Here is a 27,435-nt window from a genome sequence, read left to right as displayed (position 1 = left end):
CCTAATGTAAATCTTTCAATCTCATTGAAACTTGGTTTTCTCATACTCAAATAATAATGAAGGTATTGTAAGGATACTACTTAATACCATTATAATCTCAGTGCTGTCTTTTCATAAGAACATAGCTGTTTCCTTTGTGGGAAGGAACTGAGTAATTTATAATGTGCAACCAGCAGTTTACACCTCTCAAACACATTTTCTTCCCTAACTCCTTTTCTATTAATTACGACAATCAAAGAAACACATCCACCTTCATCTCAGAGCTTCAAAAAGGCCTGTAAATGCTACTAATGTTTGTATGAATTAGGTTATTCTTTCTTTATCTCTCTACAGTGTTTCCACAATCCAATTTGCCTTCACCAAAGAGCTCTCACCCATTGTGTGTAACCAGACACTGCCGCAGTCCCAGCTTGCGGAAGATATCCACGACAATCTCCATGGGGGTCAGGTCAGTCACAGTGAAGGGGCTGAGATCCAGGATGTTCCGAAGCTTTAGGGTGTGTGGAGTGTATGGTGGCATTGGAGGAGAATGCTCAGTGAAATAAATGATGGATGTGCTCACAACTCCATCCTGCTTTTTTCGAGCATTTTCTATTTGAAAAAATGGGGGGGGATTAAAAATTAAAGTGTTATTTCTGTCTCCTAACTACTCCCCTCTTCCCTTTATCTTCCCCTATTTCATGAATATTTACTTATCTCCACAGTTGATTCTATTACCCCTTTTTCTGGAATCCTTACCAATTGAAATAATGAGATCTCTTCGGAGGACAAAACCCACAAGCCTTTGGGACTCCCGGGACACCACTACTGGGAAGCCACTGTAAGTGGTTTCACTGATTATAGTCTCTACATCTTCCACAGTCATACTGTCCTGAGTAAGGACAGTCAACAAAGGATCATTTCTCCGGGGTTTCATCACATCCATTGCCAGGGTCTTATGAGCAAACTCTTCTTTGGCTTCAAGAAAGGGGTATCCATTGAGACGAATGTGGGCATCATAGATGCCCTCCCGCCCAAGAGCATCTGCTACCCACTTGCTTGTCATTGCTGCAGCCATGAGAGGCACAATGTATTCCAAGCCACCAGTTAGTTCAAACATTATGACAACAAGAGAAACGGTCATCCGAGTTACTCCACCTGAAAAGTAACAAACAAGGCTATTGAAGGCAGGAAAAGTATAAGATTTATTACAGTTATCCTCCTACAAGTCCCATTCAGGAACAGCTTATTTACCAAAAACATTGTTAAAAGGAGGTCTCACATGTAACTGCACAGACTCCAGCAGTACATTAAAGAAAGTTTACAATGCTCATAGTCACAGTTCTCAAAACAACATCTACAATATTATAAGATACCTTCTCAATTCTTCTTTTTGTTTCATCTGTTACTCCCCCCAATTATAAAAGTAGTTGCAGAAGATATCCATAATTTGCATAACACTACAGAGACTACAGGTTCTCTGGGATATGCAGACACATTGAGAAAAAATCAGAAAATAACAAAAGGATATAAAAGAAAGTCATTATCTATAAGTTCATTACCTAGAAATAAGCACAGTAAAAAATTTGAATGACTCTTTAAGTTATTTACTATGCAAAAAATATATTTTACATACATAACCTCATATTATATGCTTAATTCCCCACAAGCCAAAGAGAATTTTAAAGGCAGCAATAGAGGCAGTCAGTAACATGCAAGGAAGCCCCCATTACAATCTCAGCTGATTTCTCAACAGAAACACCATAGGTGATAGAGATTGGCAGGAAATATTCAGAGTAATGAAAGCTAAGAACATATAGCCTAGATTGCTCTACCCAGGAAGGCTATCATTTAAAACTGAAGGTTAAATAGAGAGCTTTCCAAACAAAGGTTAAAAGAGTCCATTGCCACCAAACCAGCACTGCAAGAAAAGTTAAAGGACCTTCTGTAACAAGAATGGAGCAAAAAACATAGGTACAATATAAAAACGGCAATAAATAAGTACCTATGTATAATAACCTTAAATGTAAATGGATTAAATGTTCCAATCAAAAGACTGATCAATCAGTAGCTGAATGGATGCGAAAACATAACCCAGATCCAATCTGTAGCTGAATGGATAAGAAAACATGACCCAGATATACACTGTCTACAAGAGACCAAACTCAGAGCAAAAGGTTTCCACAGGCTGACAGTAAAGGAATGGAGGAAAATATTTCATGCAAATAGAAACAACACAAAAGCAGGTGTAGTAATCCTTATAAGAGACAAAACAGACATAGAAACTAAAGCCATAATAAAAGATAAAGAAGGTCACATCATATATTCTTTTTTTATTTTTTTGACTTGATCTTGATACTGATTAATCCTAATTTTAAAAGTATATTTTATTGATTATGCTATTACAATCATCCCAATTTTTTTCTCCCCTTTATCCCCCTCCACCCTGCACCCCCACCAAGATTTCTTTTATATATTTAGGTGCTGCTGTATTGAGTGTATATATGTTTACAATCCAACAAGAGGACATAACCCTTGTAAGCATATATGTGCCCAATATAGCAGCACCTAAATACATAAAAGAAATCTTGGTGGACTTTAAGGAAGATATTGACAACCATACTGTCATAATAGGGGATTTAAACAACCCACTATCAACAATGAACAGATGTTCCAGACTGAAAAACCAACAAGGATATAGCAACATTAAACAACATACTAAATCAGGGGTGTCAAACTCATTTTCACTGGGGGCCACATCAGCCTTATGGTTGCCTTCAAAGGGTCAAATGTAATTTTAGGACTGTATAAATATAACTACTTCTTAAGAGTTAAGCGAGAGCTCTACACTGCTGCTGGGTAAAAATAAGATGCCAGGCTAGATAAAACAAGGTGAAGGGCCCACAAGCCTTATGTTTGCCACCTGTGCACTAAATCAAATGGATTTAATTGATATATACAGAACATTTCACACCAAAGAAGTATATAGATTCTTCTCAAGTGCACATAGATCATTCCCAAAGACAGACCACATGTTAGGAGACAAAATAAGCCCCAACAAGTTCAAGAAAACTGAAGTCACATCAGGCATTTGCTCAGATTGCAATGGAATAAAATTAGAAATCAACCTCAATAAAAAGAGTAAGAAACATTCAAATACTTGGAGGCCAAATACTGTGACATGTTATTAAATAATGAACAGGGAACCAATGAGGTTAAGGAGGAGGTAAAAAAATTCCTAGAAATAAATGAAAATGAACATACAACAACCCTAAACCTATGGGACACAGCAAAAGCAGTCCTGAGAAGGAACTTAATAGCATTACATGCCTACCTCAAAAATCAAAAGAAATCTCAAATAAACAATCTAACGCTATGCCTAAGAAAACTAAAACAACAACAACAAAGCCTAGAGTAAATAGAAGGAGGCAAATGAAATCAAGATCAGATCAGAAATCAATGATACAGAGACTAAAAAAACAATACAGAATATCAATGAAACCAGGAGCTGGTTCTTTGAAAAGATAAACAAGACTGATGGACTTTAACCAAACTCATCAAACAAAGGAGAGAGGGGACACAAATAAATAAAAGCAGAAATGAAAGAGGCAAACTAACAACTGACATCACAGAAATACAAGATATTATAAGAAATTACTATGAATAACTATATGCCAAGAAATTGGTCAACCTGGGAGAAATGGACAAATTTCTAGAAGCATACAATCTTCCAAAACTGAATCAATAAGAAGCAAAAAATCTGAATAGATCAAAAACAAATAAAATTGAAGCAGTAATCAAAAAACTCCCAACACACAAAAGCCCTGGACATGAAAGCTTCTCAGGTGAATTTTACCAATCATTCAAGGAAGAACTATCTCCAATCCTTCTCAAACTGTTCCAAAAAATTTGAGAGGAAGGAAGACTTCTAAGCTCTTTCTATAAGGCCAATATCATCCTAATTCCAAAAGAGGGTAATGATACAACAAAGAAAGAAAATTATAGGCCAGTATCCCTGATAAACATAGGTACTAAAATCCTCAACAAAATATTAGTAAACCAGGTCCAACAATACATCAAAAAGATCATACACCACAATCAAGTACAATTTATCCTGGGGATGTAAGGTTGGTACAATATTTGCAAATCATCAAATGTGATTCATCACATAAACAAATGAAAGACAAAATTCACGTGACCATATCAATACATGCAGGAAAACACTTGATGAAATCCAGCACACATTCATAATTTTTTAAAAAACCCTCTTAGCAGAGGGGGAATAGAGGGATCACGCCTCAATATAATAAATGCCATACATGAAAAACCTACAGGTAACAACATTTTCAATGGGCAAAAACCAGAAGCATTCCCCTTAAGATCATGAACAAGACAGAGGTGTCCACTTTCATCATTCTTATTCAACGTAGTAGTGGAAGACCTAGCCACAGTGATCAGAGAAGAAAAAGAAATGGCACTGAAATTGGAAAGGAAAAAGTAAAGCTGTCATTATTAGCAGATGACATGATATTGTACATAGAAGACCCTAAAGACTTCACCAAGAAACTACTAGATCTAATAAATGAATTTGGCAAAGTAGCAGGATAAAAAATTCATACCCAAAGTTTGATGGCATTTTTATATACCAATAATGAGCTACCAGAGAGAGATACTAGGAAAATAAACCCATTTCATATTGCAACAACAACAGAAAAATAAGATACCTAGGAATAAGTTTAACCAAGGACATAAAAAATAATTATACTCTGAAAACTATAGGCCACTGAAGAAAGAAATTGAGGAATATACAAATAAGTGGAAGCATATACTGTGTTCATGGATTGGAAGAATTAACATCATTAAAATGGCAATTCTACCTAAAGCAACTTATACATTCAATGCAATTCCTATTAAAACACCAATGGCATACTTCACAGGACTAGAAAAAAATAGTCCAAAAATTTATATGGAACCATAAAAGACCCCAAATAGTCTCAGCAATCTTACAAAAAAAGAAAAAAGTCGGAGTTATCACGACTCCTGATAACAAACTATACTATAAGGCCACTGTAATGAAAACAGCCTGGTAATGGCACAAGAACAGACAAATAGATCAATGGAACAGATCGGAGAGTCTGGGAATAAACCCATGCCTGTATGGACAATTGATATTTGATAAAGGTAGTAAGAGCATAAAAAGGAGCAAAGGCAATCTCTTCAATAAATGGTGTTGGGAGAACTGGACTGGTACATGTGGAAAAAAAAAAGAAATTAGACCACCAATTTACACCATACACAGAAATAAACTCAAAATGCATGAGATACTTAAATGTAATTTCTGAAATCATAAAAATCCTAGAAGAAAACATACAGAGTAAAATGTCAGATATACAACCTAGAAATATTTTTGCCAACATATCTCCCAAGGCACTGGAAACAAAGCAGAAAATAAACAAAGGAAACTAGATCAAATTAAAAAGTTTCTGTACAGCTAAATAAACCATCAGCAAGACACATAGGGGACCCACTGTATGGGAGGACATTTTTGCCGATGACACATTTGACAAGGGTTTAATATCCAAAATGTACAAAGGACTAATACAACTCAACACCAGGAAGACAAACAACCTGATTAAGAAATGAGCAAAACTCCTGAAAAGAACTTCTCCAAAGAGGACATACAGAGTACCTGTAGACATGAACAAATGCTCAACATCACTAATCATCAGAGAACTGCAAAGTAAAACCTCAATGAGATATCACCTTACACCTGTCAGAATAGCTACCATCAATAAATCAATAAACAACAAGTGTTGGCAAGGTTGTGGAGAAAAGGGAACCCTAGTACACTGTTGGTGAGAATGCAGACTGGTACAGCCACTGTGGAAAACAGTATGGAATTTCCTTAATAAGCTAAAAATGGAAATGCCTTTTGACCCAGTGATTACACTTCTGGGAATATACCCCAGATATCCTAAAACACCAACACAAAAAATGTATGCACCCCTATGTTTATAGCAGCACTATTTACAATATGCAACATTTGGAAATAGTCTAAATGCTCATCAGTAGATGAGTGGATAAAAAAGCTGTGGTACATTCACACAATGAAATACTACACAGTAGTAAAAAAGAAGAAACTCTTACATCTTGCAACAACCTGGATGGACCTGGAAAAAATTATACTAAATGAATATGCCACTCAGTGAAAGACAAATACCACATGATCTCACTTATATGTGGAATCTAATGAATGCAATAAACCTACAAACAAAATGTTAACAGAAGCTTAGACATATAAAACATAGAGACAGTGACCGGAAAGGAAGAGGAGCGATGGGATGAAAGATGGTGAAGGGACTAACCAAACATTTATGCACAATCCATGGACAGGAACAACAACATAGGGACTGGTTTGGGGGAGGACAGGGTGGGGGTGGGTGGAGGTGAGGAAATTGAGAAAAATCAGGAACAACTGCAACAACATAAACAATAAATATAATAATAATTCCCCACATGCTCCTTCCCACTTTATAGTGGGAAGATTTTGTATATGATTTAAAATTTATCCAGCAATACATTAAAAAGATCATATAACACAATCAAGTGGGATTCACCCCAGGGATGCAAGGATGGTATAATATTTTCAAATCAATAAATGTAAAATACCACATAAACAAAATGAAGGACAAATATCACCCGATCATATCAATAGATGCTGAAAAAGCATTTGATAAAATCCAGCACCCATTTATGATAAAAACACTCACCAAAGAGGGAATAGAGGGAGTATACCCCAACATAATAAAGGGTATATACAAGAAATCTACTGCCAACATCATCCTTAATAGGCAAAAACTAAAAGCTTCCCCTTTAAGATCAGGAACAAGACAAGGGTGTCTGCTTTCACCAATCTTGAATATTTAACATTCTACTGGAATTTCTAGCCACAGTGATCAGACTAGAAAAAAGAAGTAAAAGTCATCTACATTGGAAAGGAGGAACTAAAATATCATTATTTACAGAAAACATGGTAGTGTACCTAGAAAACCCTATAGTCTACACAAAAAACTACTCGACCTGCCCTGGCTGGTATGGCTCAGTGGATTGAGTGTGAGTTGCAAACTAAAGGGTTGCTGGTTCAATTCCCAGTCAGGGCACATGCCTGTGTTGCAGGCCAGGTCCCCAGTGCAAGCCATGTGAGAGGTGACCACACATTGTTGTTTCTCTCCCTCTCTTTCTCCCTCCCTTCCTCTCTCTCTAAAAATAAATGAATAAAGACTTTAAAAAAACCTCTACTCAACCTAATAAGTGAATTTGGCAAAACAGCAGGATACAAAGTCAATAGTCAAAGTCAACTGCATTTTGGTACACCAACAATGAAATACCAGAAACACAAACTAGGAATAAAATCCCATTTACTATACCAACAAGAAAAATAAAGTACCTAGGAATAAACTTAACCAAGGAGGTAAAATACCTATACTAGGAAAACTGTAGAGCACTGAAGAAAGAAATTAAGGAAGACACAAACAAATGGAAGCATATACCATGTTCATGGACTGGAAAAATTAACATCATTAAAATGTCCATACTACCCAAAGCAATGTATAGATTCAATGTAATTCCCATTAAAATATGAATGGCATATTTCACAAATCTAGAACAAGTATTTCAAAAATTTATGTGCAACCAAAAAAGACCCTGAATAGCCTCAGCAATCTTGAGAAAGAAGAACAAAGTAGGAGGGATCACAATACCTGATATCAAACTATACTACAAGGCCACTGTAATAAGTTTAACAATAACCCACAACCTTTGGACCAACTAGGGCCATTGTAGTCAAAACAGTCTGGTACTAAGCATAAGAACAGATAGATAGATAAATGGAACAGAATAGAGAGGCCAGAAATAAGCCCAGGTCCCCATGGTCAATTAATATTTGATGAAGGGAACATGAACATACAATGAAGTAAAAAAAAATAGCCTTTTCAATGAATGGAGTTGGGAGAACTGGACTGGTACATGCAAAACAAACAAACAAACAAAAACTGGACTACAAACTTACACCATACACCAGAATAAACTCAAAACAGATAGAAGACTTAAATATAAATTATGATGCTATAAGAGTCCTTGAGGAAAACATAGGCAGTAAAATTTCAGATAGTCCATGAGCAATATTTTTGCTAATATATCTCCTAGGACAAGGGAAATGCAGGAAAAAAATAAACAAATGGGACTACATCAAATTTAAAAGCTTCTGCATGGTTAAAGAAATCATCATCAAAGTGAAAAGGGAACTGACTGTATGGGAGAACATATTTGCCAATGATACACTGGATAAGAGTTTAACCTCCAAAATATATGAAGAACTCATACGACTTAACACCAGGAAGACAAACAATCCAATTAAAAAAGAAGCAAAGGACCTGAATAGACACTTCTCCAAGGAGGACATGCAGACAGTCCATAGACATATGAAATAATGCTCAACATTACTAATCATCAGAGACATACAAATTAAAACCATAATGAGATATCACCTCACACCTGTAAGAATGGCCACCATTAATAAATCAACAAACAACAAGTGCTGGTGAGGATGTGGAGAAAAGGGAACCCTAGTGCACTGTTGGTGGGAGTGCAGACTGGTACAGCCACTGTGGAAAATAGTACGGAGTTTCCTCAAAATATTAAAAATTCAACTGCCTTTGGACCCAGCAACTGTGCTGCTGGGATTATACCCTAAGAACCCTGAAACACTAATCCAAAAGAACCTATGCACTGCTATGTTTATAATAGCACAATTTATAATAGCCAAGTACTGGAAGAAACCTAAGTGCCCATCAGTAAATGAATGGATAAAAAATCTATGGTACATTTACACAATGGAATACTACAGAGCAGAAAGAAAGGAGGAGCTCCTACCCTTTGCGACAGCATGGATGGAGCTGGACAGCATTATGCTAAGTGAAGTAAGCCAAGATGTAGAAGAGAAATACTGATCTCACCTATAAGTGGAACCTAATCAACAAAAGAAACAAGCAAGTGAAATATAACCAAAGACACTGAAATTAAGAACAAACTGACAGTGACTAGAGGGAAGGCAAGAGGGGATAATGAGGGGGAAAAGGGAAAGGATTTTCAGGAACATGTATAAAGGACATATTGACAAAACCAAAGGGGCTTAGGATCAAGGGTGGGAAGTGGGAAATGGCTGGGGTGGGGGGCAGTGTTGGAGGGAAAATGGAGACAATTGTATCTGAACAACAATAAAAAATGTGAAAAAAGAAATAAAGTAATTAAAGAAAAAGGAAATGATAAATGAAGGAACAAATAAATATGAAGGTATCTAAAAAAAGGAAAGAAAGAAGGAATTCCTCCCTTTTGCTGCAGCATGGATGGAACTAGAGAATATTATGCTAAGTGAAATAAGCCAGGTGGTAAAAAACCAATACCATACGATCTCACCTATAAGAGGAATCTAATGAACAAAATGAAGTAACAAGCAAAATAGAACCAGAGGCATAGAATCATGGAATAGACTGACAGTGGCCAGAGGGAGGGTGGAGGAGAATAATGGTGGAAAGAAGGGGAAGGGACTGGTCAAAGAACATGTATGAATGACCCATGGACATGCACAATGGTGTGGAGATTGACTGAGGGAGTGGGGGTGGTCTGGGGGGTGGTCTGGATAGAGGAGGGCAAAGTGGGAAAAATGAGCCAACTGTAATAGAATAACAATAAAAAATTTTAAATGATATTTATTTAAAATTGTGTTTAATGATGTTAAATATCAATATTACATTCAATGGGTGCATAATATAACCTCACATACCTGTACCATAATTTATTTAACCAATCCCTTACGGTGCACATTTAGGATGATTCCAACTTTTTGCTACTATAAATAATATCATGATGAACATTTTTGTGCAGATATCTTTGTGTAAATTTCTAATGATTTCCTCAGTATGATGGAATTTGAGAATAAAATTACTTATAGAGGAATGTAGATATGTGGTAAAGAATGCTTTCATTTTTTAAGTATTTACCAAGTATTTAATAAAGGAATATGCTAGCATAGACAATAGGGGAACCTACTTTTGATAAAGCAGTTAGAGAAAACTGCTGTGTGGAAAAATATTTAGCAGAAAGTTTGAAGGCTGAAAGGAACCAACTATGCTACAGCTTGGGGAGAAGCATTCTTTGAAGAGGGAGCAGCAAGTACAAAGATCAGGATGGAGTAATAGGCTTGATATATCTGAAAAAACTCAGGGCAGGGAAGGATGGGGAAAAAAACTGTATTTTGGGCAATCAAGAATGCTTTCTTAAAGCACTTGAAAAATGGCAAACCCTACAGGAAATGGTCACTTAAAAAACCTGTAGTCAAAAATTTGTGGGGAAAAAAATCCATAGTCAATTGTGTTTAACATCATTCTTATTTGTTTAAAAAATATTTTTTATTTCTACTTAGAGAGGGGAAAGGAGAGAGAGAGGGAGAGAAACATCAATGTGTGGTTGCCTCTCATGAGCCCCCTACTGGAGACCTGGCCCACAAGCCAGGCATGTGCCCTAGACTGGGAATCAAACTGGTGACCCTTTGATTTACAGGCTGGCACTCAATCCACTGAGCCACACCATCCAGGGCTCATCCTTCATTATTATGTCACCTGGGTAGCAACTTCTTTGAAATTAATACAAACACTACTTACCTAAGCAGGCTGCAGCACCAACCATCGCATAAAGACCAGGAGTAATGCAATCAGCTCCTTGGCTACACCAGCTATTGAAGATGCCCCAGTCATGGTGATAATAGGCCAGTTGTTCCATTCCTACTCCTAAAAGTCGACCTGCTATAGCACCAACAGCCATGCTAGGGATAAAGAGGCCAGAAGGGATCTGCAAAGAGAAAGCAACATAAGGTTAGTGAGAAATGACAGGATTGCCTGGTATATGTAATGGTAGGAGATTGACCCTCTGCAAAGCAAACAGGCCAATACCAATGTAACTACGCTCTATGCTAGCAAGTGGCTGTAAAGACTTGTGTAACACTACAGAGACTAGAGGTTCTCTGGGACGTGTAGGCAAGTACAACTGCAAAGAAGCTTACCCTTATTCGGGGTCCATCAGGCTAGAGCCTGAACTCTCCAGACCAACACAGAACTGGAGGCAGAAATTAAGCCTTTCTCAAAGAAAAAGGAAAATAGATGGAGTTTCTCATATATGCAGACACCTTCCCCAATTTTGAATTCTTATCAACAACAATTATCCTTTATTGACTATCTACTATTTTCTATTCTGAATGCTCTAAACATAAGATTTAAGGAGATGGGTGCTATTATTCCCAAATCACAGAGAACCCAAGGTTCAGAGAGGTTAAGTAACTCACCCAAGGCCAAGATTTAGTAAAATACTGGTGCTTGAGTTTAAATGGAATGCTCATAACTACTCTCATATATTGAACCTTAACCTGTTGCTCACACAAAAAGAATGGCACATTAGGATTCAGTTTATTTTGTAACAATAAAAAGATTAAGTTATTGATTCTTTTAAATGAGATAGTGACTGTGGTTGCATGACTATTCAGAAAAGGAACACTTATCTATTTTCCCACTTTTTTGACTCTTAAAATATTATAGTGACTTCTCAATTTTCTGAGCTCAGAGAGAAATATGACAAGGATAATCAAAACAGTAGATTATTTTTAAATAACTTGTGTTTGATTTTTGGGATACATTTGAATCTGATGGTTGGAAAATTCACTTTAAATAAAAGAATGAAGCCACAAGCAAAAATTATTCAAGAAGCACTACAAAACTTTCCAAGGTGTTGAGGAGGATAGATTATATCATCTCAGAGATTTCAGTACTGCCTAAACTGAATTGCTATCTCTAACTCCCTGATTTGAATCTCCACCTCCCTACAGAATAGAAGAAAATAACTTGGTAGTGGGGTGTTAAAGAAAATACAAATAAAAACCAGGAAGGAGGAAAATACCTTAACAAAAGTTCTTTTCTGGTTTCTTCTGAAACATGGGAATGATAATGGGTACTAAAAGTAAAATTTGCTCCCTGCTGTCTTCTTCTAACAGTTTAAATATTAATTTAGGGGCACCTGTGAAGTTCTTGATAATTGAACATTTATACCAAGTGTAAAAAATACATTTAGATATACATTGGGCTAAACCACATGAAATTGCTTTTTAATGGTCAAAATGGTTGAATATTGGCAACTTCATTTTGTTCAACCTAATATTTTGTTTTATTGGGAAACTATAAAGCTACCCTTTAAGGACCAACACTATGTTGGTCAGATATTGTTTTAATACACAATGAATAAGAATAAATACATTCCTCTAAAAAGTTTATAATATTTCTACTTAAAATCTCAGCACCAAGGTTTACATTTGACCTAAAACTAGGAACTTTAGATAGAGGTACAATTGTCTAAAAAGTTGTTGAGGGTATATGGGGGTAAAAAGGCCTTTTGGGGTTGGGGAATAACGTTAAGTGAATTTGGAAGTGCCACATGAGCTATGAGGATTGTATATCTTTGCTTTACCCTCCAAACCCACAACCACACATACATTCAAGTACCAAAAGAATCTCCTCACCTTCATGCCAAAGGTGAATATGGTAATGACAATTTTCATTATGAGTGTTAAGGCCAGCTGCCACATGGCACTATAGACTCCCGCACCAGCAGGTCTGTCAGGTAATTCATCCCCCTTGCTTGTGTTAAAATGGTTCTCATAATCACAGAGCTTAGAGGAGTCCAGAAGACCACAGTCATTAAACAGTTCAGAAATGAGCTCACTTGTACTCATCCGGGTGTATTCATTGGGGAAAGCCAGGATGGCAGTGATGGCTGTAACCACAAGTACCTCTATGACAGGATACTTGCCCAACTGGGTGGTCTTACGCTTCCGACACCAGGCAATGTTTGTGCGGATAAATAAAGCTCCCCACAGACCACCAAATATGCCCAGCAGAATGAATGGCACAAGCTCAAAGAGATGCCACGGGGTGTGAAACTCCACGTAAAATAGAACCAGACGGCTGTTCCCAAATGGATTGATGGAACGTAGAGTAAATGCTGCCACCAAAGCTGCAAAGAATGAACGCCACAGCGTTTTGAGGGGAAAATAGTAGCTGACCTATAAGAGAGAAGGTGAAAAAGCAAACTCAGTCAATATGAAGAAACTATTTCAGGTGAAAAGTTGGTGCTGCAGGAATTAAGAACTCAGAATGAGAACTTCCCAGAGATTTCTGGTCACATGGTAAAGCACTAAGTTATGGAAAACACTTTGGAACTGCCATGTGCATAGATAATGGCCGGGATTCTCAACACAAGAGCATGCACATGTGCTACAAACAATTAAAAGTAGTTACCTCTTCTAGGCTGAATAATACTCCGCCAATAGGTGCTCCAAAGGCAACAGATACACCAGCTGCTGCTGCAGCCGACAAGACCTACAAACCAAAACTCAAAATTAGCAATAGAATAATGTTACTTTCCTATGGTCAATCACAGCTTTAAAAGGAATGTTAGTGGTTATTAAACATTAAAAAAATTTACATGCTCCATATGCAGTTTATCAAAAATTAAGTTCAATTTATATTTACTTTGAGAGCAAACACTGTATGCTGGATTTAAAACACATGTTTCACATGCTTGAATATATATAGGGCTTTTCCTTTGTAATTAATTTAGGCATGTGCTTTATGTCAAAATATGCTCCCATCCCTAATGCTCAATTTAGTAACTGAATTTGAGTTTGCAGACCTACTCACCACCTAAATGAAGCATTTACAATGATGTATTTACATAGTACTTTCTTTGTAAAAAAATGCTTTTTAAATGAAATTTTAAGAAAGGCTGTAATGATACAACACCGAAGTCACAATGCACTCACAGCTATTCAGGAGCTCCAAATATTCATACAATAGGTATTTAGATTCTCCTATACTATGTATACTACTCCATGTCAGGGACCTATGAAAAAAGAAATAGGGAGGTAACTAGAAGCAAGTTGGTAATAGATTCTGAAGGGAAGAGAAGACCTAAATATGTTTAGGTGTGGCAAGAGGGAGGCAAAAAGCATGACAAATGCACCAGAATTAATGGAAATATAGAGTTCTTTCATTAGATTCCACTTGCTATGTAATGATAATATGATTTGGAGTAGTAAGAAAGTATTTCAAAGAGAAAGCTGAACAAAATTAAGAATTTTTGAAGAATAAAATGGTTCTTAGAGAAATAAGTAGGCAGGTTTCTCTGGGAGTATAGCATGGCCTAGAAAAATTAAGGGGAGGGAAGAGTGAGATATATGATGCTAACTGAGGAGGACTTTGAAATATATGGCTATAATGGCTTTCATCTGAGAAGTATGACAGTCACCATGAAACTTGAGAAAGGGGATTTTAGTGACTGTCTAGGATGAATTATGTGGAAGAAGAATCGAGGTGGCTAGCTTGCTATAATTTTACATTTTAGAGTTGAGTCTGTCTATCCCCTTGCTCCTCAAATTTCTATTTTATTCAACTATTTGCCCACTTTGACACAAAAGGTTGCTGCCAATCAACAGGAAAAAATAACTGGGAAGTCTAAATAAGCAATAGGGAGTAAACTAAAGATTCAAATATTCATGAGTGTAGTTAGAAAAATGTATGACATTTGTACAGAGAAAGAGCCAGATCAAACTTCCCTCCCATTTTATAATTATTTGAACAAAAATGTCACTCTTATGGAATGAAAGTAACCAGCAACCTACAATTTCAAAATCACCTCTACCCATGCAAAACCAGCAACAATCAACATTTCACTCACCAGTTACAATGTTTTTATCAGCTCTTTAGCTTTTGTTGATCATAATTCCCATATAACAACCCCACCACCTTAATATTGCATTTATGTCCCTCTACCATTTGACAGGTAACTAAACAATCTGTCCCACCCCCCTTGTTAGCCTTTCTCTCCTGCCAAGAACTTTCCCCCTTGAGCTACCAAAATGTATTCCATATTTGAAATTTCAACATCTTTAAATTTCCTTCTAGGCCTTTTATTTTGCTTTTTCTTTTTCAAAATAAATCAGTAGGTTGCAATTTTGTCAAAAACCCTTTCTAATAAAATGGCCTTGGTCTTGACCCATTCTATATGTGATTTCTTTGTAATTCAAGGAAAATAGAGCAAGAATCATTATTTTCTTAAATCCTTAATTATAACAGGACAAAAGTAAACAATGACTTGGAACATTTTTTAAAAAATTGTTCTTCTTCATCAAAACCATAAACATGAGAATGCCTACAGAGATGCTGTGGCGGAATGAATTTAGTGGGGTTAAGACAGAGGGTAGAAGGAGATCCAATACAGAGACACATTTACTTTGGCATCAGGCAGAAATAAAGCACAAAGAATCTGAAATGTGCTGAGTGTGTATTTTCTCACAGGAATAAACAACTTCTTTAAAAAAAATCTTCTATTGTTTTGTAACTTATTTTGTAATAGAAACAGCACATACTTATATAGAATTATACATAATAAAAAAGTTTAAGTCCTTATTTCTCCTTTACTATCACCTCAGTTTCCCATTTACTAGAGGTAGACATTTTTTAACAGTTTGGGGTAAAATCACTTTTCAGACATTTTCTTTCTAGGTGCATATACACACTGTGGAAAGCAATATGGAGTTTACTCAAAAAATTAAAAATGGAATTGCCTTATGATGTAGCAATTCCACTTCTGGAAATTTATTGGAAGAAACCTGAAACACTAATTCAGAAGAACATAAGCACCACTATGTTCATTGCAGTGTTATTTACAATCACCAACATTTGGAAGCAGCCCAAGTGCCCATCAGTAGATGAGTGGATAAAACAACTATGGGATATTTACATGGTAGATTACTACTCAGCCATAAAAAAGAAGAAAATTTTACCCTTTGTGACAGCATAGATGGACCTGGAAAACATTATGCTAAATGAAATAAGCCAGTCAGAGAAGGACAAATACCATATGATTTCACTCATATATGGAATCCAATGAACAAACTGAACTAACAAGCAAAACAGACAGACTCATAGATAGAAAGCAGAATGACAGCTCAGCAGGGGGAGCTGGAGGTAGAGGAATTGAGCAAAAAAAAAAAAAGAGAAAACTCATGAACATGGACAACAGTGGAAGTAGAAGAGGGTATGGGGTATAAATGATGATTGAAAAAATACAATAAATAAAATAAAATGAAACGTTATACTATATACTTTATTCTTAAATTGATTTTTTAAAACCTAACAGTGTTTTCTAGCCATCCTTCAATGTCAGTATATTAAAGGTTATCTCAGTCTTAACAGTTGCATAGTATTCTATAGTACATACAGATGATTGTTCATTCAATCAGTTCCCTGTTGATGCACATTGTGATTGTTTCAGTTTTTCACTCTGTTGACAAATGCTGCACTGACTATTCCTATACATCTTTGGCACACACATGCTAGGACATCTATAGGATAAATTCCTAGAAGTGGAACTCCTGAGTCAAAGGGTATTTGCATTTACATTGGTACAATTCCCAACTTTTTATCCCTATGGAGGTACCATTTATAATCTCACCAGAGAGAGAAAGAGACAGACAGACAGACACCATTAAGGTCGTTTGTTATTATTACCTCTCTGCGCTTGGCTTCATTCTTCCTGTATTTGTTGAAGCAGTGGCACAAGATGTTCCCACAGCAGCAAGCCACGTGCACTAGGGGGCCCTCTTTGCCCAGGCTCAAGCCAGAAGACACTGCCAGCACCAGTGTGATGGTTTTGATAATCAGGGTCCACTTACCCAAATAGCCCCTAATAATAAAACCACTCAAAATAGTTTTTATCTGCAGGTCAAACACAAAGAGATTGGATATAGACTAAGCAAGTGAAGCAGGATAAGAAGCAACAATCTGGACCTCGTTGTAGAAACTATACCTTTTGAACAAGTGACATAAATGCCTGACCTACAGTGATTCTATTTTTGGGGGGAGCCCAGGAGCCCAAGAAAGAACTGTTAAGTTTTCATGTTTATATCTTTTCTTTCTTTCTTTTTGGCCATACGATAGCTAGGCAAGGGAGTATTATAAGTATGAGAGTGTATATATAGAGAAGGGGAGGTGGAAAGGAAAAGTATTTTCCTTACAGACTCATATAGCCTGATTCTCTGCCAGAAAAATTTGTAACTATGACTTGGTCAGGAGGCAGAGAAGGGCAAGATCATCTGGGTAACCTTAAATCTCAGTGGTTTCAGTCATTAACAAGCAATCTAAAGCAAAAATAGTTAGAAATAGGGTTTTAATCACCATTTTACTAGTGCAAATTAGATTGTAGAATATATAGCACAATAGTTTTCTTCCTTTTTTAAAAGATTTCATTTATTTATATTTAGAGAGGGGGAAGAGAGGCAGAAAGAGAGAAAGGAAACATCGATGTGTGAGGGCAACATCAATCAGTTGCCTCTTTTACACACCCCAAATAGGGAACTAACCAGCAACCTAAGCATATGCCCTGACTGGGAATGGAACCCACAATCTTTCATTTGTGGAATGATGCCCAACCAACTGAGCCACAAAGGTCAGGGCCAAAAATAGTTTTCTTTCTTCTGTTCTGACAAAGTTAACAATACCACTATGTTCTCAGGCCAGAATCTTGGGATCAACCATGGGAGCTTTTTGGGTAGGGAATGGGGGAGGTCTTCGGGAACCTGGTTCACCAGGAACCCACAGGAGGCTATGAATCAACTCCTGTTAATGTACAGGTGGCCCAGGCTGGGAGGAGACTTAGGGAAGACCTAAAAAGGCCCTACATTACCTCAGGATCTGATCCTGTTTAATATTCATATTGTGGTATGTGCTGTAATACATATTAAAGTGTTTTAACCAAAGAAGATTCATCATTGTTAGCATTTATAAGCCATTTTAGAGACTCACCTCAGGGATTCCAGAGCCACAGGCGTAAGGCGCAAACACCTTGACAAGAGACACGGCAAGAAAGGCAAATAGGAGAGCCCAGAGGACGTACATAAAATAATTGACTATGTAGGCAAAGGCTCCCTGGAACAGGGAAAAAAAGAAAAGAAGCTTGTTTTAGCTTACTTTCAGTAAGGCATGCAGCTCTCCTGAGTAATAGGTTTTTGGGAGAGGAGGTCAGAAAGAAAAAGACCAATATTAATTTGCTCAAGATGTTCCTTCTCTGATTATCAGCAAAGCAACTACGAAAATACCATCAGCCCATTTGCTACTGAAGATTAGAGGCTATGCTTCACCCAAAGGAAAATGACAATGGCTCCTAAGGATAGACGAGAACAAGAGCAAACAAACACCTGAAGCAAGCAAGTTCACTTTCTATATGACTGGTTTGATAGGTTTTGTAGCCAAGTATACAGCTAACTAAATAATGCTGAGTTAGGGATACCAACCCCTGAGCAGTTGAAAATCCCCACAAAACATTTTTACATTCCATATTACTTTGTATTAGTTTCAGGTGTACAGCATAGTGGTTAGACAATCATATACTTTGCAAAATGATTCCCCTGGTATTTCCAGTACCCACCTGGCACCATACATAGTTATTACAGTTTTATTGATGATATTCCATATGCTGTACTTTACATCCCCATGGCTATTTTGTAACTACCAATCTGTATTTCTCAATCTCTTCACCTTTTTTACCTATCCCTCCAACACTTATGACAACCATCAGTCAAGTCTCTGTATCTACAAGTCTGTTTCTACTTTGTTTATATTGTTTTTAGATTCCTCATATAACTTTTGACTCCCCCAAAACTTAGTTGGCCCTTCACATCCATGGATTCAACAAATTGCAGATCAAAAACTATCTTTCATCTGTAGCTGGGAAACTGCAGATGGTAATATGAAAATACCGTATTCAATATGTAGTTTATTGAATCCATGAATGGTTGAATCCATAAAGGTGAATACGAAGGGATGGTTATATTTATTGAAAAAAAATTGTGTATAAGCAGAGCTGCACAGTTCAAACCCATATTATTCAACAGTCAACTGTATATGATACTATATCAACTTTATTAAGATTATTAACAGCTATTTTATTAGAATGGCTGAATCTTGGCTACACATTTGAAGTGAAGCTTGGCTCTAAATTCCAGTAAATCCACCTTTGGCTACCTACCCTTGGTGTCAAATTCTCATAAGAGGTTATAGTATCTAAAATTCCTGGGTGTTTTTGTTAAAATACACAATTATGTTCTGTAGAGAATGGCTACATCTTTGAGAAAATTTTGCTACCATGATTCAGTATCAAGTTTATACAGTAGAAAATTCCAGGCTCTGACCATAAAACAATACCAGTGAAATGCCAGATATCCCAAAGAATAAAAGGGCAATGGGTATTTTCAAAATGGAGAGAATATACTTTTGAAACCACCCTTTATGATAACGAAGTCCTCTAGAAAAGAAATCTAATTTTAACCACCAATAAGTATTCACCAACATCAAAAGACTTGCAAATAGTTATGTCTTACAAAAAAAACCCTATTTTGAACATTAGTAGATTATGCTTGTTGATAGAAATATTAAAAGTTGAAACATTCAAATTACATGAAACACAAAATTCAATGAAATTCTGACTTTTTAAAACATAAAATATTATTAAAATAATTTGCTGACCTAGATAAGGAGAATCAAAAGGTCCAGGGTTTTTTCTGAGTCACAATTTTGACACAGGTTTTCCATTATCTTACTCCCTGAGAGAAACACACAGTTGCTCTTTCTGCCTTTGGAATGTAGCTAAGGAAGAAGACTCCAAAAATTGGAAACAAAGAGGGAAAAGGAGTAAACTAGAAAGTAGCTGGAACTGGCTAAAGGCAGGGATCAGGAGGCCAAGTTCTTGGCAGGAGAACTCTTCTTAAAACCCAAAAAATTCTTTCCCCAGGCAAGGATTTTGTTAATAAAAAGGAGATCCAGAGAAATGTGTCACTTTACAAATCTCAAGCTCCAGTTTGAAAGTTACGGTTGGAACACTTAAACACACACAGCTATAAAGGACCAGCATGGAAAAGCCTTGTGGTGATGCAACAATAGTTGTATATCTTGATTGTGGTGGTTGTTATACCAATCTATACATGTGATAAAATTGCAGGGAGCCACACACACACACACACACACCCATACACACATATATCTATGCATGTAAAACAGGTGAAATAAAGGCTGTGGATTGCATCAATGTCAATTTCTTTATATTGCTATTATACTATACTTATAAGATGTTAGCATTGAGGGAGGTTGGGTGAAGGGTAGGGGAAAGCTCCCTATACATTGTTTTGGAACTTCCTGTGAATCTCTAATTACTTCAAAAATAAAAGATTTTTAAAAAGCAAGGGAATCACATACACACAAAATACACACACACAGACTCACCCTAAGTTCCAGGGCTCCTCAAATTTTTCTACCCAAGTACTCCTAATCTAGGAGAGTAAATAGAGACATCAGGGTAGGGGGTGGGGTACCCAGAAGCAGAACTGAAATAAATATTATTTTTTACCTTAACAAACATGGGAATCTTGCATTTCTTTTTAATGGCTGTTTACATTTAATTTTTGAAAAATATTTGTTGAAATATTTAGGAAAAACTGATATTCTGAGAAGGCACATAGCATTTACATCCTGTGGTTTCACCTACCCTCTGGCACACTGACCCCAGTTTGAGAAGCACAGGCTTAAACCCTTTCATATATATATATATAGTATATATTTACCCCTGTTATTGGACTCTTTTCCCAAACCAAAATATGTACAGTCATATGTACATAAACACTATTATTTCTGACTTTATTTTGCTACCCTTCCTTTCCCTTGACTCTGGATGTGTGTGTGTATGCGTGCCATTTCAAATGTGGACCAAACTAGGTATAAAAGTAAATTTTAAAAGTACAAATATATATCCTAGTCTTGTCCCCCTCACTTTACCAACAAAGTGGATGAGTAGTGAGCTGAGATAGTACCTGTTTTAGTTAGTACAACTCAGACTGGAATTGGGAATTGAGAGTTGCTTTGTTTCATTTTACTTTGTATTTTTGTTTTTAATAGGAAAAATCTAACTTACAACCAAGTGGTAATAGAAAGGTAAGGAACTGCAAAACAAACTTAAGTCTGCATCGAAAAATATAAGCTAGAAGACAGGACAAATGAAAATATATTTAATCTCAAAATGGACTGGGGCAATTTTATTCCTGGGTTTCTGTTGTTTTGATATTGAATATATTATAATTTTTTTAATATTCTAGTGTAATGCTCAGGAAAAAATTACTTTTGGAACCTATACTATAAACATATTTTTAACCCAATCCATCCCTTGTTAGAAATTGTAGCTTACCTGTCAGATGGTTCTAACATTTCTACTGCGATTATTAGAGAAAGATACATTCAGTCACACCATGTACTAAAACTAAAAAGAAACACTAAGCTTGTTTAAAAAAAGCAAAAATGTTAAGTCATTGTGTAAGCATCAAACGACCCCATGTGCCAGAAGAGAGGGAAATAGGGCTACACTTAAACCACAGAAAAAGGCAGCTGGCACTGGTTCCCCTTTTTATGAAAAGAAAAATGGGGGTGGGGGGAGACTCCACAATTGGCATGAGTAGAGTATAAGAAATTAAGGAAATGAAAGAATAAAAGTTAGTGGTTCCAAAATCTTCACTACGCATTACCTCATCTGTGCTGATGAGAAGCTGGGACCAGCTATTCCACTTTGGGCATTTGTCTTTGTCTTCAAAGGTGACATTCTTGGAGTCCCAGCAGCAGTGTTCGTGGTTAAACCACAATCCCTCTGTGCATATACCTTCTTTTAAGTCTGTCATCCAATGAGCAGAAATGTCTATCAAGCCAGCTAAGGAACCTGATTTGAGAGGAGGGAAGGATGGGGCAAAATTGTTAGAGAAAATGAGGAAAAAGGGATGAAAATAATGGACAAGCATATATTTTTTCCCATTCCACTTGGAACCTCTTTTTGATTGCCTGTCTGCTTGATTTGCACCTACTATCTCTAATAGGTTTCACCTATTGTTAAATGCCTGCTCAAGAGGGTAAAAGAAAACAAAACATTGTCTGCATTAAACACTATGTTTGTAGAATTTCTATATAGAGGAAACTTAAAGGAGAGCAAAGTGGTTGGATGGGAGCAAGGAGCAAATGGATTTGACCTTTAGCTGATTTACATATTCTTCTCTGGCTTGGAGTCAATGAATACTGATCCATAAAGACAGTCAAGTTTATCTTCTTTAAAGATTTTATTTATTTATTTTTTATAGAGGGTAAAGGAAGGAGAAAGAGAGAGAGGGAAACAACAATGTGTGGTTGCCTCTTGCACGCACCCCAACTGGGGACCTGGCCCACAACCCAAGCATGTGCCCTAACTGGGAATCGAACCAGTGACCCTTTGGTTTGCAGTCCAGTATTCAACCACTGAGCCACACCAGACACAGCGACAGTCAAGTTTATTAATGATTATTTTATCCTCACTATATACATAAGATTGAGAAAACTGACATTTACCATATTGAAGAAAATTATATGATGTCTTATTTGAGATGGCTTGGGGAGGGGAACTGCTAAAGACTATAAGGTGAAGGGCTCAGTCTTCATAGTGATTTTATTTCATGCACAAGGCAATTTGAGCAATGGCAGGAAGGTATTCTAGGCTAAGGGAACTGAATTTATAAAAAAAGCACACACTGTGATATACATAGAAGGTTATATGAAGCTGTAGACATGTTGAAGCCTCCTGAGCCTAGCACATGAACATTCTGAAGTTTTCTTAGTGAGAGGAGCAAACAATATTATATACATAACATTCATCAAAGAAAATTATGAGAAAGTGAATAGTGAATGGGGATTCAGGCACTATGGCTAATAGACTGATAGGGTTAAGATAGTTATAGTACTTTTGATTTTGGCCTCTCATCATTTCTGTCATCCAGATGAAAAAGTTCTAGCATAAAGAGATGAAATGGTCTAGAATAGTGGTTTAGGGAAACAAGAAAGATATAAAATTCACAGCCCCTGAATACATAGACTTTCTGCATTCAGAAACACTGCTTCTGTTGTAGCTCTCCAATACTTAAAAACAAAATGCCCTGTGTGTATGAGGGAAAAAAGTATTCACTGACCACCTAGTGACAAGAAATACATTAAAAATTTGAGGATATTATGCTTGCACTCCAACAGGCAGGAGGCCATGTCATGCGTATGTTTTGGTAGGTGCTAAAAGTGTTAACACAGGTTATTTACATATTTAAATAACCTAAGTCAAATCTAACACAGTTTGATACCTACCCTTGACGATTTCAGCCCCGCCCCCCCATTCTCTTTCTTCTAACTCTTATTGCACTTATTGCCTGAGTTCAGAAAATTAACATGATGATATAGAGTTTGGCTTGCTATCTAATTATTTCATGTATGCATGCCTTATCCTATCTAACATAGTTACCCTCAATGCTACCTTTCCTTTTATTTCTACCCATTCTTTTCCCAATAGGCTCCTTCTTCCCTAGTTACAAATTTCATCAGGTTTCTCCTCCTCTAAAAAACGAAATATTTTCCCTCATCCTTGTTACCACTTCAAGTTTTTATCCCTTCTCTATTTCCAATGAACACCAAATACCTCCAAAACTTCCACACTGCTTGCTTCCCCTTGAACTATAGCCCCTAATATTCACCTGAGATGATTTTTCAAGGTCATTGGTATCTTCCTAACTGCTAAACTATATAACCTTTTCTCATCCTTCTTCCTTCTCTTCAGCATCTCTGCAATATTTGGAACTACAGATCACACAGTCTATTATTAGCCAACTCTAAACTGGCAGAAGGGGTAACAATAACACCCTAGACCATGCATGGCTCAAGGGTCAACTCTGCTTCTGTGTTTGTAAACAAAGTTTTTCTTGGTCACAGGCCCACTCATTTGTTTACCTATTGTCTATGGCTGTTTTTGTGCTACAGAAACCATTTGGCCCACAAATCCTAAAATATTTACTATCTGGCCCTTTAGAGAAAACATTTGCTGACCCCTGCCCCAGATCATCTTTGAAAAGCCAGCTATGGATGAGCCATTCCTCACTGCAGCAATCATCTTATACTCCACAGCTCATGAATTATCTCTAGGTAACAATAACAGAAGCATGGTTAACAACTGGGCACTGTGCTGAGTGCTATGTGAGCTCTATCTCATTTAATTTTCACAAGTGTGTAATACAGGTACTCATTATTCCCATTTTATAGATCAGTGAACTGAAGCTTCCAAGGGTTGAGAAACTTTCCAAAAGTCACAAAACTAACAAGTGGCAGGGCTTGGATTCAAATGTAGGCAGCTACAAACTACAGCCTGTGCTGTTAATTGCCATTTTATCTCATCCACTTCCATTCAGGTTTTCCACTTAACTTCTGTTTTAACTCAATATTCCAGATCTTCCTACACCCATCTTTTAATGCCATAAGGCTACAACTTTTAGCATCTCTACCAGGTATTCTTGGCTTTCTTTTCTTTTTTTTTTAATTTAGCAAATTTTTTAAAAAGATTTATTTATTTATTTATTTTTAGAGAGGGAAGGGAGGGAGATAGAGAGAGAGGGAAACATCAATGTGCGGTTGCTAGGGGTCATGGCCTGCAACCCAGGCATGTGCCCTGACTGGGAATCAAACCTGCGACACTTTGGTTCACAGCCCAAGCTCAATCCACTGAGCTACGCCAGCCAGGGCGTATTCTTGGCTTTCTGATTCTTCCATGGTAGGGAAAGCCTGCTTGGGAATTTGCTTTAAAGCTGTATTTGCATACCAAGTGTAATATTCTGAGTTAGATTGCATATTATTTGCAGTGTCTTAGGAGGTTGGTGGGGAACATAGGAAAAGGTGGTAGCATCCCACTTCTCAGCCACCATGAGAGAATGAGATGGTAAAATCCTTCTGGGTATGAGCCATATCTTATGTGCTTTTCTTTATCCTCAATTGGGAGAATATATATTTAAGAAATAGCTACAAAAAAAGTCTCAGGAAGTCCTCTTCTACATCTTCTCTACTAAAGCCCATGTAGTATGTGTTTTGGAAAAAACTGAAAGCACCAAAAGGCAGTGCTAACAGCATCTTAAAATAAATATATCATTTTATGGCATACATATACATTTAAATGCATTTCCTCATTTAACCTCATTTATTTAAGGAAGGAGGTTAAATGCATGTATTAGTATCCCTTTATGATGGGGGCATGTACATCCAAAAGATCCATCAGCAATTTATTTCATGTAGGAAAACCATAAAGCATAGCACTCAACTCAGGTCATGACTTAGGGGAGGACCATACCACAATTTTAGGAGATTTGTTTAGAAAACTAACAGAGTTTACCATACCTGATAAAAGCCCAATAAGGAGCATCAACAACCAGCCAGAAAAGGCATCACTCACACTGTGAATTAAGGCCCATGTTGATTCTTTGCTTTTATTGGTAATCTAAGAAAAAATGAAAAAACATTGATACATTTTACACACACCATTGCTTTTTCACCTCCAAATATGCAGTAGAGTAAAGAAACACAAAGACAAATCTACTCATTGGAAATAGAGACCAATATGGAGTTACTTCTCAAACAATCTTTGGCTGACCAAACATAACCAAGAACTTTGAGATTTATTGAACCTTGACTACTGGTCCCACCTTCATCTACAATATCACAATGCCTGCAAGTATCTTATTCAGGCCTTCCCCATTCAGCTGCTGATTTCTTAAGTACCACTCTGTTTTGCTTATTAAAGTAGTCTCTTTCTGCCCTAGACATCAGATATCTCAAGGATGGTCTCTTCACTCACAGCAAATATTTGATTGTTTTTCAAAGAATAAATGGACATAAACTTAATTGACTGGTGGAAAGTACAATTTGAGGTGTACTATCCATTCAGGGCTATGCTTCAGGTCAGGCAAATTTCAAGACTTGATCCCACAAACTCCTTACTCTAAATTGATCATAGATACTAAATTATATTAGGAATGCATCTCTTTATTTTAAAAAACCTGCTGGGAATATCTGAGACTATCAAGAGTTGCAGAAAGTTCTACTTTTTAGGACCTAACCTCAATTTACCCCTTCAGTGCGCACATTTCAAAAGCAAGAATACAGACAACTTTGTCATTGGTACTACCCGCCTTCTCTTGACCTCTATTTCTTATCTTTGCAACTGTGAGTTAGCCACTCCATCTTTATCTATCAACATCACAACTAATTATAATAAATTATAAAAATTTTTAAAGTCCTTTAAAATTACATTTTGACTTACAAGTTTCCAGTACAATAGTGAAAAGTAAACGAAGTGACATTTCCCCCTCTGTTTCCATTCTGAAGATGAACAGTTAGTGCTGAAAAGTCCCCTTTGAATATTTGATAAACACATTTTAATTGATTTTGAATTATCATTAATTGTTATAATTTGTCTCAGATATAACCCTTTTAATATAATGGGAAATATGCCTTTGTCATATCACAGGCGACTTTTGCAATGTGAATAAAGTGGAATATGCACCTGATGACAAACTGAACTCTGAATTACAAAGAACAGAAATTCAAATGCCTTAAAATTCCAAATTTTAAAGCCTGCTTGATGCATTGATACAATAAATAGAATACATATGTGTTCCTAAATATCAGAAACCTTTGAAAAAACATAGAATGTTTTATAGAGATCATCTTTTTAAGTTAGAATAAGAAAACTCAGTGGGATTATCACAAATCCAAGGATTACAAAGGAATTTCTCAAAACCTGTACCTGAGACAATCTGACTCCTGAGTTCAGGAGGTCATGAGAAAATCAATCAGGAGCTGGGAAAGGCTTAAGAATGAAAAGTGAGATTGATTTGGCTCTTAAGAGAAGGAAATCATGAACTCAGGACAGAATGAAGTCAACTTAAAAATCAAATTTTAAATCTAGAGTCAAAGCAGAAATAGTAAGAAAGAAAAAATAATAATACCTACCATTGGTTGAAATGTCTCCCCAGAGAATCACTTACTGAATCAAGGTCCCTGCGGTGGGTCCCTGCCTTTCTAATAAGCTCGCCATGTGTTCTAGACACAAACTAGAAATTAGGATTCCCTCATTTAAATTATACACAGCAACAAGTTCAAGGCAAATGATCTTGATGGACTGCTCTGAAAAGTTTTCACAGTACTTTAAAAAGTGGGAAAATGCTCTCATAATACTTACAAGAACCTGTGCCACAGCCATAAGTACTATCTATTACCTATCATGTAAAATCAATGTTCTTAATTTGAATTTAATTGGTCTTGTGGTTCTGTTTGAGCCAAATACATAAATTTACTTTGGTGTTGTACTTGTAAAATAGCTATAATAACAAAAAGTTTATCTTGTGTGCTTCAGCAAACAGTTGGGCTCTGAGATTTT

General features: G+C 36.6%; 1 protein-coding gene across 4 annotated transcripts in view; it reads right to left on the bottom strand.

Annotated features, from left to right (window-relative positions):
* CLCN5 (chloride voltage-gated channel 5) overlaps positions 1-27,435 on the bottom strand; it is a 200,207-nt gene that overhangs the window by 10,306 nt on the left and 162,466 nt on the right. For all 4 annotated transcript variants that reach the window (XM_045860450.1, XM_045860448.1, XM_045860447.1 and 1 more), the window contains 9 exons: positions 25,395-25,494; positions 21,704-21,891; positions 17,943-18,065; positions 16,650-16,856; positions 13,377-13,457; positions 12,599-13,141; positions 10,698-10,884; positions 739-1,137; positions 375-591 (listed from right to left, as the gene is read on the bottom strand). In XM_045860450.1, coding sequence (XP_045716406.1) covers positions 375-591; positions 739-1,137; positions 10,698-10,884; positions 12,599-13,141; positions 13,377-13,457; positions 16,650-16,856; positions 17,943-18,065; positions 21,704-21,891; positions 25,395-25,494 — 2,045 coding nt within the window. The remainder of the gene's footprint in view (positions 1-374; positions 592-738; positions 1,138-10,697; positions 10,885-12,598; positions 13,142-13,376; positions 13,458-16,649; positions 16,857-17,942; positions 18,066-21,703; positions 21,892-25,394; positions 25,495-27,435) is intronic.

This window comes from Phyllostomus hastatus, unplaced genomic scaffold (genome assembly GCF_019186645.2).
Source record: "Phyllostomus hastatus isolate PE091 unplaced genomic scaffold, TTU_PhHast_1.1 phas_scaffold_200, whole genome shotgun sequence".
Taxonomy (NCBI): domain Eukaryota; kingdom Metazoa; phylum Chordata; class Mammalia; order Chiroptera; family Phyllostomidae; genus Phyllostomus; species Phyllostomus hastatus.
The sequence above is the reverse complement of the archived record's forward strand: the minus strand, read 5'-3'. Positions and strand labels throughout refer to the sequence as shown.